This window comes from Trachypithecus francoisi, unplaced genomic scaffold (genome assembly GCF_009764315.1).
Source record: "Trachypithecus francoisi isolate TF-2019V2 unplaced genomic scaffold, Tfra_2.0 Lachesis_group17, whole genome shotgun sequence".
Taxonomy (NCBI): domain Eukaryota; kingdom Metazoa; phylum Chordata; class Mammalia; order Primates; family Cercopithecidae; genus Trachypithecus; species Trachypithecus francoisi.
In genome coordinates, this window is record NW_022681462.1 from 41,779,680 (window position 1) to 41,795,583 (window position 15,904).

At 41.9% G+C, this 15,904-nt stretch overlaps 1 protein-coding gene across 4 annotated transcripts in view; it reads right to left on the reverse strand.

Moving 5' to 3' along the window:
• The window catches only part of TMEM87B (transmembrane protein 87B), a 69,073-nt gene that overhangs the window by 33,703 nt on the left and 19,466 nt on the right, over nucleotides 1–15,904 (reverse strand). For all 4 annotated transcript variants that reach the window (XR_004428251.1, XM_033175465.1, XM_033175466.1 and 1 more), the window contains exons 5-9: nucleotides 12,346–12,396; nucleotides 10,054–10,144; nucleotides 5,604–5,665; nucleotides 5,204–5,387; nucleotides 1,343–1,442 (exon numbers count right to left, since the gene is read on the reverse strand). Coding sequence is in view for 3 of the 4 variants with exons in the window: in XM_033175465.1 (XP_033031356.1) it covers nucleotides 1,343–1,442; nucleotides 5,204–5,387; nucleotides 5,604–5,665; nucleotides 10,054–10,144; nucleotides 12,346–12,396 (488 nt within the window). In the remaining variant the exon portion in view is untranslated. The remainder of the gene's footprint in view (nucleotides 1–1,342; nucleotides 1,443–5,203; nucleotides 5,388–5,603; nucleotides 5,666–10,053; nucleotides 10,145–12,345; nucleotides 12,397–15,904) is intronic.

The following is a 15,904-nucleotide window of genomic DNA, read 5'->3' on the forward strand; positions in this document are numbered from 1 at the left end:
CAGATGCAGTGGAAGTCCCCTCTGATCGCTTCTACTTCCTCAGAGGGTAGAGTCTGAGAGAGAAGGGGTAAAATGGTCTTCCGCAGACAGGAGAGTGAGAAAATAGTGGCAAGGGGATTTAGTACAACTGCCAGCAGCACTGAGGGCACACATGAAGTTTATGGTCACGAATGGCAAGTGGGCCCCCTCAGTGTGGTCCAGGGCTCTTTTTGGGCAAAGTCCCCTCTCAGGTGGGAGCCTGAGGCAGAAGGAAAGCTGGACTTAGCAAGGCTAGGGTTTTCTCAAGAAGGCTGACAAAGAGAAAGGGGTCTTTGGGTGTCAGTGTCCTACTGGACCAGGGAATCCAAGCAAAAGGAAGAAGGTAACGACATAAGACGTGGAGGGACAACGGAAGGTGCCAGGGTCAAAAGGCTGGAGGCCAAAGTACAGTCAAAAAAGACTGAAGCTGACATGTTAGAGAAAGTAACAGGAAACAGAGAAGGTGACAGTTGAAAAGTGGATTGCTTAAAACTGAGATTTTGAAGAGGGTGCAGTTATACATATAATAAAGTCTAGAAAATGATACTGGGAATCAGTAGCTGAAACGTGGTGACAAACAAGAGCAGGAGAGGTAGGGAGGTGAGAGCAGGTTACTTAAAGGGTCATCCACATGGCTCCTGAGACCCCAGGGCCTTCTGACAGATGAAATGCTGAGGACGACACCTGTGAAGCTGGTGCCCACAGAGCTGAGGGATGAGGGAAGGTCTGGAAGCTCACAGTAACCACAGTAAGATGCAGCTGGTGAGCCAGCCTGAAGAGTGAGCTTCTGGGAATCAGGGTTTTAGGAAAGCAGCAGGAAGAAAGGTCTGAAAAACGCTACAAGGATAGAAATCAAGTTCTCCCATAGTTATGTCCAGTGAGTCACAGGTGAGAGGAGGAAAAGACCTGCCAGAGAGGGTCCTCGGGGGACAGACAGGTTTCAGTCAGAAGTTTTGCTGACTTAGTGTTTAATCTACTCTCTTTCAACACTCATATAGGACCATAAAAACTTAATGGTACCGTCTAAAATACAGAAAAGGGTTGGAAAATGGTTTGAGTCACTTCAGATTTTCCATTATCCTTAAAGTTGATTGTTTATTCATCTAACTATATAAAGTTATCGAAATACAAATTCAGGGTCTTTATTGGAAGATAACATAAAATAGCAAGTATGTGGAAATCTTTTAAAAATGTGTTCTTGTAGATTTTTCCCGAAGGGATTTGTACTACAATACTTAGAAGTTCCATTTTCACAAAGGTCATCACGTAGACGGACTGTATCACTGGGCTGGGACCCAGCACCTCTCCACACTCCCGTACTTACTTCACAATGCCATAGCCCAGGCTCACGATGATCACGAGCAGGCGAGCCAGCGTCCTCTTCATCGCAGAAATCAGCTCCGCAAATATCAATAAGCCTTGGGCTGAGGAAGAAAAAAAATAAAATAATTCACTTCGTGTACATCTGGAAGCCTGCCAATCACAATCCTCAACAACATGTCCTGGGCATAACTACATTCGGACTTCAGACTAATCAGCCACATTTGATTTAAAAGTTATCGAATCCAACTGATGCTTGAAAACTTCAGTGAGGGATTCACACTCTCCTAAAGAATTCACTCCCTTTCTATCTAATCAGCTCCACTGGGCACGGCTTTCTTCTATCAGCCTCAACGCTGTCTCCCTGAGCTTCCCTCTGTTCTTGTTCTTTACAGAACTCTCTCTCTTCTTGTCCCGTAAATATTTTAAAACCATAACGTCCTCTAGAGTTCTCTTTTCTCCAGGATCTCCTCCTCATGTATTCATTTAAAATGTATCTGATATGCTCCTACTGTGTGGCTATAATAGTGAGAAAGACATCTCGATCCTTGCCTTCATGGAGCTTGTACTCCGATTAGGCTAAGTAAATAGAACTCAGTGTGGTAAGAGCTAGAGGTAACACAGCATCCCTCCAGACTTGGAAGAAGGCCAGTCTAATCTACACCTGGGGGAGCTAGAATTGGGTCCCGAAAAACTCAGAAAAAGTGACATCTAAATCAGAACTTGAAGGCTAAGTAGGAGTTAAGTTTTGGGGGGTGGGGGATGACAAAGCAAAGAACACGGCACGTGCAAAGGCAGAGAAGAAAAGACGAAAACCAAACTATGTTGCAAGAAGTAAGTTCATTATGCCTGCAGCAGAGAGTGTAACGGTAGATGTCAAGAAAAGAGGCTGGTCATAAAGGCAGGGACCAGTCGCGCAATTTGGAGCCCCTGTCATGGAGTCCGGACTCGATGTTAAGGGCAGTGGGAAGTCAACAACAATAAACAAAGGAACAAAAGAGGGACTGGTAAACTATGTCTGTAGCTCAGGATAGAGAGCTCCACGGGAGAGAAAGCTTCAGGAGGAAAACAATGGATGAGCTCTGCAAAAGAGTGCAGAATGTGAAGAAGGGGTTTATGATCACAAATGTTGAGGCATGAGTGTGCTGTCAATCCCTCCATAGGCTGTCTATACTCCTGAGGTAATGTGACTACAACCTTTCTGGTACAGTGTGACCTGTACAGCAAGATTCTCAACTCCTTCCAGGCTCCTCTGCAATCTAAGGTTGTGAGAGCTTCTGGGAGGCAATCACCCTATTATTGCCTATGTTAAGTTTGCTTTTCATCAGTTTCAATTTTTAAATTCTTTTTAAAACTTTTCCATTGGTATTTTTGCAAGCTGTACTCTAAACCTAAGTTCAAGATCTTACCCACTAAATTTCACCTTTCTATTCATCATGTCAACTCTCTTGCCTCTCATCATGTATCTTCAAGTGAAAAAGGTCTATCTAAAATGATTCTCTATGCCCCTTAAGTATTTACGACCCTGGCCAGCCTCACATCATCCACAAAATTTAAGAGAATGCTGTCTACATAGTCACACAATAAATGTTAGCTGAACAAACCAACAGATTCGCAACAAGAATAAACCAGCAACAAGCTCTAAAATCTGAGAGAGACACCATTCAAAGCCTCCTAGCTCAATGGTTCTCAATCCTAGATGCATATTAGAATCACCTGGAGGCCTCTACACAGCCCCAATTCCTAGATCTGCCCTAATCAGCATCTCTGGCACTGGTACCATTTTAAAGTTCTTCAAGTGATGCTGATGCAAAACCAGGGATGAGAACCACTGCTCCACACCAGTGCTGTCCCACAGACCCTTTTGCAATAATGGAAGTGGCCTACCTCTGTGCTGTCCAGTACAGCAGTCACTTGTCACCTGTACTTACTGAGCACTTGAGATGCAGCTAGAATAACTGAGGAACTTAATTTTTAATTTAATTTAATTTTACTTAAGTACCCAGATGTGGCTTGTGGCTACCACAAAAAACAGCACAGGTCTAGATTGACCAGTGATTATTTCCATGAACTCTTTAGATAATGGCTCCACCACCAGTTTTCAGCTCATCTTGTCCAAAAGAAGTCACAAGAGACCTTGTCAAATGCCTTGAAGAAGTCAGCTATACTAAGTTTACTACATCCTCCTGTCAATCTAGCATCCCAAAACAAAAAAATTAGTTTGACATGATCTACTCTTAATGTACCCATGTCAGGTCCTAACAATCAATGCTTCTCATCCTTCTAATGATTTTTCTAAATTTGATGCTTCACGATCAATGCTGGGCAAGAAAGCCCCTGTCCCAGAATTCCCACCTGGGAAAATCAGAAAGGACCTCAGTTCCTGCTCACCTCTCCTATTGGACAGGACTCCTCAAAGACCCTGACAGCGGTCTGGGTATCTCTTCCAAGCCCTCCAGTGCCATCTTGGACAGCCTAGATTCCCTGAGGATGGCAGATGGCCTCTCATCTCTTCATGAATCTCAGGTTTTCGCTGCTCCATACTAAAGTGCATGCCACCCTTTACCCTCACTAAACAAGAGATCACCACCACTGACAGCAAAGCATCAGAACTGCCTTCTCTACATTCAGGAATGCTTCAATTCTAAGCAGCAGACCTACCCTTCCTTCATCATCTGGTTTAGAGCATGCACACATGCACGCGTGCACGCACACACACCATAAAAAACTTCTTACAGAGTAGCGATATCTCTAATATGCATCCTGGATGTTTGTCCTTTCTTTGTTCTTTAGTACATGTCCTTTTAAACTTTTTATTTGGGGAAATTTCAAATATTCTCCAAAAGAGAGAAAGCAATATAATGATTTCCCATGTACCCATCATGCAGCTTCAATAATTAGCAATATTACGGCAAATTTGTTTCATCTATAGTCCAATTCATTTTTTTTTTTCTAGAGTATTTTAAAATAAGTAACAGATACATAGTGCCAGCTACTCCAGAGGCTGAGGTGGGCATATCACTTGGGCCTGGAGGTCAAGGCTGCAGTGAGCCAAAACTGTACCCATGCACTCCAGTCCGGGCAACAGATCAAGACCTTGTCAATCAATCAGTCAATCAATCACAGACAAAATCATGCCCTTTGCAAATCTGCATCAAGACCATTTGTAACTGGTCACTCCGAAGTACACTCTTGAGCACCTTCAACCCCTTTGAGCACTCTCTTTCCAAGGGTTCGGTGGGAGAGTTGTATCTCTACTTCTCTGGCCTGAAATCTACTTTCTATAAGTCTGGGGCACACATCTGAGGATGCCCAGCTGCACGGCCTCCCTGCTTCACATACTCCACTCTGTAAACTGTGATGGTGCCTCCACTGGTCTTACGAAGATCTCTGCGGGAATAACTAGGTGGGGAGAGCACAAGGAGGCTGCAGGCACCATCCATTCCGGCACCCCTGATTTTACTCCCTGTGGCCAACTTCCTTTCTTTTCTTTTTTGAAGGAGAAGGAAAAGAAGATGTCGGGGGAAAGGAGAAATATGTTAAAAGGATTGACAGCACCTGAAGTCTCCCTGTCCAGAACTTTGTGCTGTTTTAATCCAAGCTAAACCTTAGGAAATGGGACTTTTATTTTTCCCAGGAGGAAAGTGAGGGGAAAGTTAGCAAGAAGGAAAACATAACAAAGAGAAGACACATGCTCAGCCAGATCAGAGGCCTACTCTGACATTCTTTTCTTGGCTTTCCTTCTCTTCATCTGTAATATGCCTGTTTCCAAACCACTGTTCAGAGGGGGGCCTCCCACCACTCTGCTCATAAATGCTGGGGAATTCTTAGATCATACTGTATTTACAGACAGTCAAAAACTTACTTGACAGTCCAGTGTTGCTGATGTTTTGGTATTCACTATAAAAAACTGCTTTTTCAAGCATTCCCAGGAAAATAACAGCTGCAATCCAGAACTGGATTCTTAATATGTCTTTCCAATAACAGGCAGACCACATCAGCCAGAGTATGCCATATAATATATAAACAATACACATCACCATGTAAAACTGCAGGAAGAGAAGCAATTTTAGTCAGTTAAGCCTTTTGATCATTTGGAAGCTGGCACTTCTACATTCAAGTATCCAATCCTTCATTTTCCAGTCACTCTGGAACCAGAAAGAGAGGATATGTCAAAGCATTAACTACTGAGGAATTACTACGACAAAGCTCTTAGGGTATAAAATTCATTTTTTAAAAACGAAAAGATGATGAGAAATACTCACAATCATTAGGGGCCAATCTGATGCAGAGATATATCCATGAGGCCCAATCATAGAAAGAGAAACTGGGATAGAGAAGAAGAGAGAGTCAATTGTCAGTCTTAAATCTTTAAATGTAAGTTCATTTCCCAGAAGGCTCCAAGAATAACAAACCACACTAACAAATGTAGCACATACATGGTATTGGACAATTAGTAATTGTCTGATTATGTAACCTTACCAAGATACCTTCACTGTAAGACCAGAAACTCTAAAACTGCCAGAAGAAAACATAGGGGGCCGGGCGCGGTGGCTCAAGCCTGTAATCCCAGCACTTTGGGAGGCTGAGACGGGCGGATCACGAGGTCAGGAGATCGAGACCATCCTGGCTAACACGGTGAAACCCCGTCTCTACTAAAAATACAAAAACTAGCCGGGCGAGGTGGCGGGCGCCTGTAGTCCCAGCTACTCGGGAGGCTGAGGCAGGAGAATGGCGTAAACCCGGGAGGCAGAGCTTGCAGTGAGCTGAGATCTGGCCACTGCACTCCAGTCCGGGCGACAGAGCGAGACTCCGCCTCAAAAAAAAAAAAAAAAAAAGAAGAAAACATAGGGAAAACACTACACAACACCAGTCTGAGCAATGATTTTTTGGATTTGATCCCAAAAGCACAGGCAACAAAAGCAAAAATAGACAAATGGGATTACATCAATATAAAAAGCTTCTTTGCAGCAAAGGAAACAACAGTAGACATAGACAACTTAAGACTGGGAGATAAAATTTGCAAGCCATATATCCAAGAAGGAGTTAATATCCAAAATATATAAACTCAAACAACTCAATAGCAAGAAAACAAAAAAACTCAGTTAAAAGAATGGGCAAGGGGCCAGGCATGACAGCTCACGCCTGTAATCCCAGCACTTTGGGAGGCCAAGGTGGGCGGATCACTTGAGGTCAGGAGATGGAGACCAGCCTGATCAACACGGTGAAACTCCGTCTCAACTAAAAACAGAAAAATTAGCCAGGTGTGCTGGCATGCACCTATAATCCCAGCTACTTGAGAAGCTGAGGCAGGAGAATCACTTGAACCCGGGAGGTGGAGGTTGCAGTGAGCTGAGATCATGCCACTGTACTCCAGCCTGGGCAGCAGAGTGAGTTCTTGCCTCAAGAAACAAAAAAAAAAAAAAAAAAAAAAAGGCAAGGGACCTAAATAGACATTTCTCAAAATAATACATATCAATGAGCAACAGATATTAATATATGAAAAATGCTCAACATCACTAGTCATTAGAGAAATGCAAATTAAAACTCTAATATCATTTCACACCTGTCAGAATGGCTTTTATCAAAAAGATGAAAGACAGTAAGTGCTGATGAAGATGTGGAGAAAAGGGACGCTTTGTACACTGTTGGTGAAAATGTCAATTAGTACAGCCATTATAAAAAACAGTATGGAAGGTTCTCAGAAAATAAAAACAGAATTACCATACAGTCCAGTAATCCCATTTTACTATTTATCCAAAAGATCTAAATTCAGTTTGTCAAAAAGCTGTCTGCACCTGCATGTTCACTGCAGCAGTATGAGCAACAGCAAAGTTATGGAATCAATGTAAGTGTCCATCAACAGATGACTGGATGAAGAAAATGTCTATACATACACAATGAAATACTATTCAGTCTTTAAAAAGAAGAAAATTCTGTCATTTGCAACAACATGGATGGAACTGGAAAACATCGTGCTGAGTGAAATGAGTCAGGCACAGAAAGACAAATACTGCACATTTTCACTTATCTGTGGAATCTAAAGCAATCAAACTCATAAAACGAGAGCAGAATGGTGGGTACAGAGGCTGGGGGGTAGGAGGCATGGGCAGATGACGGTCCAAGGATAAAAAAAAATCTCAGACAAGAGGAGTAAGTTTTTTCTTTTTTTTTGAGTTCCACTGTACAGCATGGTGAATAGTTAATAGAGTACTGTATGTTTCAAAATTGCTCGCTGGCCAGGCGCGGTGGCTCAAGCCTGTAATCCCAGCACTTTGGGAGGCCGAGACGGGCGGATCACGAGGTCAGGAGTTTGAGACCATCCTGGCTAACATGGTGAAACCCCGTCTCTACTAAAAAAATACAAAAAGCTAGCCGGGCGAGGTGGCTGGCGCCTGTAGTCCCAGCTACTCGGGAGGCTGAGGCAGGAGAGTGGCGTAAACCCGGGAGGCGGAGCTTGCAGTGAGCTGAGATCCGGCCACTGCACTCCAGCCCGGGCGACAGAGCAAGACTCCATCTCAAAAAAAAAAAAAAAAAAAAAAAATTGCTAAGAGTACATTTCAAATGTTCTCACCACAAAAAATGTTAAGCATTTGGGGTGATGAATATGTTAACTAGTTTGATTTAATTATTCCACACTGTATTTATAGATTATAACATCACTTTGTACCCCATACATTTATATCATTGTAATTGTCAATTTACAAAAAAGAAAAAAAGAAAAAAAGAGATACCTTTATTTGTATACACACTATTGTAAAAACCTGCACCAAATCTGATCACATACAAGAGCACAGTAGTCCCAGCTACCAAACAAGAATTCAGACTGGCCCCCTTGCTAATTCACTGATCTCACTGGGACCTTATCTTGTCATAACTTGGAATAAATTACCAAACTCACAAATCTAGGTTGAGTTTTGTCTGAGACAGCAATAATAAACTAAGTGCCAAGTACAGTGCAAAACATGCAGGGCTCAGCAACAGCTCCAGTTACTAATTAGCAGGGACTCGAAACTGCCCGCTGGTGTCAGGGGAAAAGACACAATGCTTGGCAAAGAAGCAGGCACAGGCTAGTTCTATGGTCTGAATGTCCTCAAAAATTCATTAAAGCTTCACACCCACTGCGGTGGTATTAGGAAGTGAGGCCTTTTGGGAAGTGATTAAGTCATGAGGGCTATGTTCTCATCAATAGACTAATGCCTTACAAAAGGCCTGGAGGGAACTAGCTTAGGCCTTTCTTTGCTCTTCTGCCTCCACCCTGTGAGGGCAGACTGGTTGTCCCGTTGTGCTTCCTGCTCTTCCATCCTTTCTGCCATGTGAGAATACATCGTTTAAGGTGCCATCTTGGAAGCAGACACCGGGGCCCTAACCAGACACCAAACTTGCTGACACCTTAGTCTTAGACATCCCAGCCTCCAGAACTGTGAGGAAATAAATTTCTGTTCTTTATAAATGACCCAGTGTCAAGTATTCTATTACAGCAGCACAAACAGACTAAGACAGCTAGGTGACAGAATGGCATCAGGGTCCCTGCTCCCTCTAAGTGGCACAGTCTGGCTCATGATGCCATCTCTGGAAGGAAGCCTTACCTCATACTCTTCCAGAGCAGCCACCTTGCCAGCTTCCCTCCAAGGACCATGCAGTATACCAGACCGTGCCTCCTCTGCAGCAATGCCTACCTCACCTGATTGGTTTCTGGCTGCTGACTGGCTGAATCAGAACAGTATCGAATCCCCAGGGCCCTCACATGCTGATGGCCCAGCAGACACCCACTACAGAAAACATCAGCCAACGTGATGCTAGAATACATGAAAACATTCATTCTCTTGAAAACTGCTTATTGCAAGTCTACTTTTGTGGCACTAAGGAACCACAGCTTAACAAGGCACAGAGGGTCTAACTTACAGTGGTGGGGGTGCCTCACAGACCATAGAAGCCACATGCTGGCAGATATGCTGCTTCTACTCCTGGGCTACAGACATATTCTTTAAAATAAAATTTGTCATATAATAAAAATCTTAACTCCCTGATGGTGGCCATTTTCAAGAAACAGAGAACATAACCTACTTCAAATACAACTAAAATGTTGCCTACACATTTCTACATGTTAAAACATTTTTTTAATCTGAAAGAATGGGGAATTTTATATCCCACTACGAAGTTTGAAATTTTTTTTTTTTGAGACGGAGGCTCGCTCTGTCGCCCAGGGTGGAGTGCAGTGGCTGGATCTCAGCTCACTGCAAGCTCTGCCTCCCGGGTTTACGCCATTCTCTTGCCTCAGCCTCCCGAGTAGCTGGGACTACAGGCGCCTGCCACCTCACCCGGCTAGTTTTTTGTATTTTTTAGTAGAGATGGGGTTTCACCGTGTTAGCCAGGATGGTCTCGATCTCCTGACCTCGTGAACCGCCCGTCTCGGCCTCCCAAAGTGCTGGGATTACAGGCTTGAGCCACCGCGCCTGGCCTGAAGTTTGAAATTTTAAAAATGTATCTTAAAACGGTAAAATTTTCAATCTATTAAAAAATAAACAGTATCATTAAGAGAGCTTAATGTTACATTTTAAGTATCTAAATGTATACTTAACAGATAAATGTATGATTAACAGAAATTCATTTTTGAATTATGTATTTGAAACAGAGAATGTTGACTCAGGTCAGTGACAAAAATACAAAATACAGAAAATGCAGATAGTAAACATGCACACAGTTTAACTATACCGTTTAAATTCCAGCTTGCATCTGTATTCTCCGTTTTAATGGAAACAATAAAGATATGAAACCCATCTTTTTGTGTTCTGGCTACCACATCCTGAAATAGAGGTTAAAAAAATTCTTCACGTTATTTTTAACAAATTGCTATATAATATAGCTGAACTACTGTTTGCCATATTTTAAAATAATTGAATTGGGTTACTTTTTAAAATTTTTTCTTTTTTTCTTTTTTTTCGAGATTGGGGGTCTCACCATGTTGCCCAGGCTGGTCTCAAACTCCTGACCTCATGTGATCCTCCTGCTTTGGCCTCCCAAAGTGCTGGGATTACTGGTGTGAGCCACTGCGCCCGGCCGTATTGGGTTTCTTTTAAACACACACACACACACACACACACACACACATAAATAAAACAGAAAAGGAATGGCAGGCAGTGGAAGGATAGCTATTTCTCTTACTTTTTAGACACCATCCTCCCAGACCTTAAAAGGTAAAGGAGGAAAGAAGCTTTTCTCACTCTTCAATGTTTTCTATCTTTGATATTTTTACAGGTTCCCTCTAATATTACTATTCTATATATTGTTTAATATTATCAATAAAAAACTTTTTCTAGGGCAGAGCAGGGTGACTCACGCCTGTAATCCCAGCACTTTGGGAGGCCGAGGCGGGTGGATCACTTGAGCACAGGAGTTTGAAACCAGCCTGGCGAACGTGGCAAAACCCTGTCTCTACTAAAAATACAAAAATTAGCCAGGCGTGGTGGTAGGCACCTATAGTCCCAGCTACTTAGGAGGCTGAGGCAGAAGAATTGCTTGAACCCGGGAAGTGGAGATTGCAGTGAGCTGAGATCATACCACTGCACACCAGACTAGGCGACAGAGCGAGACTATGTCTCAAAAACAACCTTTCTTTTCTACTATTACTCTTCTCATATTTTATCCTAATATTATCAAACATTTTATTTTATTTCAATGTGTGGTTTTTATTAATTTATTTATTGAGATGGAGTCTCGCTCTGTCGCCCAGGCTGGAGTGCAGTGGTGCAATCTTGGCTCACTGCAACCTCAGCCTCCTGGGTTCAAGCAATTCTTGTGCCTCAGCCTCCGGGTAGCTGGGATTCCAGGCACCCGCCACCACACCCCACCTAATGTGTCCCGCCTAATGTGTGGTTTTTAAATTGAATGGGGGAAGAGGAAGTTAGATAACATTGTCAGAAATGACTCAGATTAAGTACATAAGCTAAATGATTCAAATTTCTTAAGGCACTATGTTACTTGCAATTCCACTAAGGAATAAAACTTCCCACTGTAATGCTTGTAAATTCTCCAATGCCCTCCCATAACTGGACCACACTTTTTATACTCCACTTTCCTGAATATTTCCTATCCATTTCTTTCATTTCCTACTTCTCATCATATGACAGATTTTGTACAAAGTTTGTCCTGGCCATTGCAGAACAAGTGCCTTTCCATGATCAGACTTCTTAAAGATGGCTGAAGAGAAAACATGAAGAGTCATAGTATAAAAGCAAACATTAAGCTCTCCCAACCCTGCTTTCAGTCCCTACACATATTCCCAACCCTTTCGACCTCTTACTCAGTCTTCTGACTTTTAATAATTCCCCAAAATGCCAAAATTTCCCTCCCACATGCTACATTCATGGTTTCTATTTCATTAAATCCTTAATGACAAGCACAGCCCATTGCTATGCTGTCTTGCACATTTAGAGGGAGAATTTCATTTTTTAAAGAAAAGAAAGGCTGCATAGAAATTCATCTTAAATTGCTTTAAGAATATTTTTAGACAAAGATAGAAATAGTATATACAAAATTCATAAAGACACATACAAGAAAATTTTTTTTTGAGACAGGGTCTTGCTCTGTCACCCAGGCTGAAGTTTAGTGGTGCAATTTCAGCTCGCTGCAACCTCCACCTCCCAGGTTCAAGTGACTCTCATGCCTCAGCCTCCCAAGTAGCTGGGATTACAGGCATGTACCACCATGCCTGGCTAACTGTTATAGTTTTAGTAGAGATGAGGCTTTGCCATGTTGGCCAGGCTAGTCTCAAACTCCTGACCTTAAGCAACCTACCTGCCTCAGCCTCCAAAAGTGCTGGGATTGCAAGCAGGAGCCACTGCACCTGGCCTGAAAACATATGGTTTTAAATAATGTTTCCTTTTCCTTCCACAATTCTAATAACCCTACTATATATCACTGTCTAAGTGTTTACCCATTAGCAACTTTTTTCAGTCTTACAATAACTTACGTATATCTGATTTAAAGACAACTCAAACTGCTTACCGTTGATCTTTCCTGGTTTGAAACATTTCTGGTATTTATTAGTTCTTTATTCTGGAAAAAAGAGTAAATAATGCCATTTTATACTGCTGCATTTCTATGGAGAAAAGTTGTTTTAATGATTAAGAAAAAAATGTTAGAAGAAAAATGAAAAATTAAAAGCTAAACATCAAAGAACAAATCTCACTGTATCCCAAACACAAGTAACAAAGTTCTGCTTTTGAAAATTACCCCTATTATATAAAGAGACTGAACCTATGACTCACTGATGCTCCTGAAAGAGATGGGAGAATGGAAGCAAGGTGAAAAACCTATTTCAGTGTATCATCCATGACAACTTCCTCAACCTAGCCAGAGGGGCCAACATTCAAATTCAGGAAATGCAAAGAACCCCCACAAGACACTTTACAAGAAGATCATCCCCAAGACACATAAATCATCAGATTCTCCAAGGTCAAAATGAAGAAAAATGTTAAAGACACCTAGAAAGAAAGGTCAGGTCACCCACAAAGGAAAGCCCATCAGATTAACACCAAGCCTCTTCACAGAAACCCTACAAGGAGAAGAGAATTGGAGGCCTATGTTCAACATTCTTAAAGAAAAGAAATTCCAACCAAGAATTTTATGTCCAGCCAAACTAAGCTTCATAAGTAAAGGGGAAATAAGACACTTTTTAGACAAGCAAATGCTGAGGGAATTCATTCAGACCTGCCTTACAAGAGCTCCTGAAAGAAGCACTAAATATGGAAAAACCATTACCAGCCACTTTATACTTTACCACTATAAAGTAACCACACAAACGAGTCTGCATAATAACCAGCTAACGACATGACAGGATCAAATCCACAATATCAATGCTAAAAGCCTCAATTAAAAGGCACAGAATATTAAGCTGGATAAAGAAGCAAGACCCAACGGTTTGCCGTCTTCAAGAGACCCATCTTACATGCAATGACACCCAAAGGCTCAAAATAAAGGGTTGGAGAAAAATCTACCAAGCAAATGGAAAACAGAAAAAAAGCAGAGGTTGCAGGCCTAATTTCAGACAAAACAGATATTAAACCAACAAAGATCAAAAAAGACAAAGAGCATTATGTAGTGGTAAAGGGTTCAATTCAACTAGAAGACTTAACTATCTTAAATACATACATACCCAACACAGGAGTACCCAGATTCATAAAGCAAGTTCTTAGAGATGTTTAAAGAGACTTACACCCCCACACAATAACAGTGACAGACTTCAACATCCATCTGACAGTATTAGACAGATCACTGAGGCATAAAATTAACAAAGATATTCAGGACCTGAACTCAACACTGGATCAAATGGAGCTGATAGACATTTACAGAACTCTTCACCCAAAAGTAACAGAATATACACTCTTCTCATCTCTGCATGGCACATACTCTAAAATCAGCCAATCAGAAATAAAACAATGCTCAGAAAATGCAAAAGAACCAAAATCATACCAACCACTCTCTTAGACCATAACAATAAAATTGGAAATCAAGATTAAGAAAATCTTTCAAAACCATACAATTGCATGGATATCAAACAACCTGCTCCTGAATGACTTGTGGGTGAATAATGAAATTAAGGCAGAAATCAAGAAGTTCTTTGAAACTAATGAGAACAAAGATACAACATACCAGAATCTCTGGGACATAGCTAAAACAATGTTAAGAGGGAAATTTATAGCACTAAACGCCCACATTGAAAAGTTAAAAAGATCTTGACTGGGCACGGTGGCTCACATCTGTAATGCCAGTACTTTGGGAGGCTGAGGCAGGTGGATCACCTGAGGTCAGGAGTTCGAGACCAGCCTGGCCAACATGGCGAAACCTCGTGTCTACTAAAAATACAAAAATTAGCTGGGTGTGGTGGTGGGTGCCTGTAATCCCAGCTACTCAGGAGGCTGAGGCAGGAGAATTGCTTGAACCTGGGAGGCGGAGTGAGCCGATATCACGCCACTGCCCTCCAGCCTGGGCAACAGAGTGAGACTCTGTCTCAAAAAAACAAAAAAAGAAGAGTTATAAAGATCTCAAATTAATTAACAACCTAACATCACAACTAAAAGAACTAGTGAAGCAAGAGCAAACCAACCTCAAAGCTAGCAGAAGACAAGAAATAACCAAAATCAGAACTGAACTAAAGGAGACTGAGACATGAAAAACCATTTGAAAGATCAATGAATCCAGGAGCTGTTTTCTTGAAAAAATTATTAAGATAGACTGCCAGGTAGGCTAATAAAGAAGAAAAGACAGAGGATCCAATAAACTTAATTAGAAATGACAAAAGGAATGTTACCACTAACCCCACAGAAATACAAATAACCATCAGAAAATACTATCAACACCTCTATGCACACAAACTATAAAATTTAGAATAAATGGATAAATTACTGGACACATACACCCTCCCAAGACTAAATCAGGAAGAAACTGATTCCCTGAACAGACCAATAAGAAACTCTGAAATGGAAATAGCCTACACCAAAAAAAGGCCCAGGACCAGATCGATTCACAGCTAAATTCTACTAGAAGTACAAAGAAGAGCTGGTACCATTCCTACTGAAACTATTTAAAAAATTGAGAGGCCGGGCGCGGTGGCTCAAGCCTGTAATCCCAGCACTTTGGGAGGCCGAGACGGGTGGATCACGAGGTCAGGAGATCGAGACCATCCTGGCTAACACGGTGAAACCCCGTCTCTACAAAAAATACAAAAAACTAGCCGGGCGAGGTGGCGGGCGCCTGTAGTCCCAGCTACTCGGAGGCTGAGGCGGGAGAATGGCGGGAACCCAGGAGGCGGAGCTTGCAGTGAGCCGAGATCGCGCCACTGCACTCCAGCCTGGGCGACACAGCGAAACTCCGTCTCAAAAAAAAAAAAAAAAAAAAAAAAATTGAGGAGGAGGGACTCCTCCCCAACTCATTCTATAAGGCCAGTATTATTCTGATACCAAAACATAGCAGAGACATGACAAAAGAAGGCTTCAGGCCAGTATCTTTGATGAATATTGATGCAAAAATCCTCAACAAAATACTAGCAAACCAAATCCAGCAGCACATCAAAAAGTTAATCTACCATGATCAAGCAGGCTTTACCCCTGGGATGCAAGGTAGGTTCAACACATGCAAATCAATAAACACCATTTATTACACACAGAGAATTAAAGACAAAAACCACATGATCATCTCAACAGATACAGAAAAGGCTTTCAATAAAATACAACATCCTTTCATGTTAAAAAATCTCAATAAACTAGGTATTGAGGGAACAGACCTCAAAATAATAAGAGCCATCTATGACAAACTCATAGCCAACATCATACTGAATGGGCAAAAGCTAGAAGCATTTCCCTTGACATCAGGCACAAGACAAAGATGCCCTCTCTCACCACTCCTATTCAACATGGTATTGGAAGTCCTGGCCAGAGCAATCAAGTAAGAGAAAGAAATAAAGGGCACCCAAATAGGAAGAGAGGCAGTCAAACTATCCCTGTTTGCAGACAACATGATTCTATATCTAGAAAACCCTATACTCTCTGCCTGAAAGCTCCTTGAG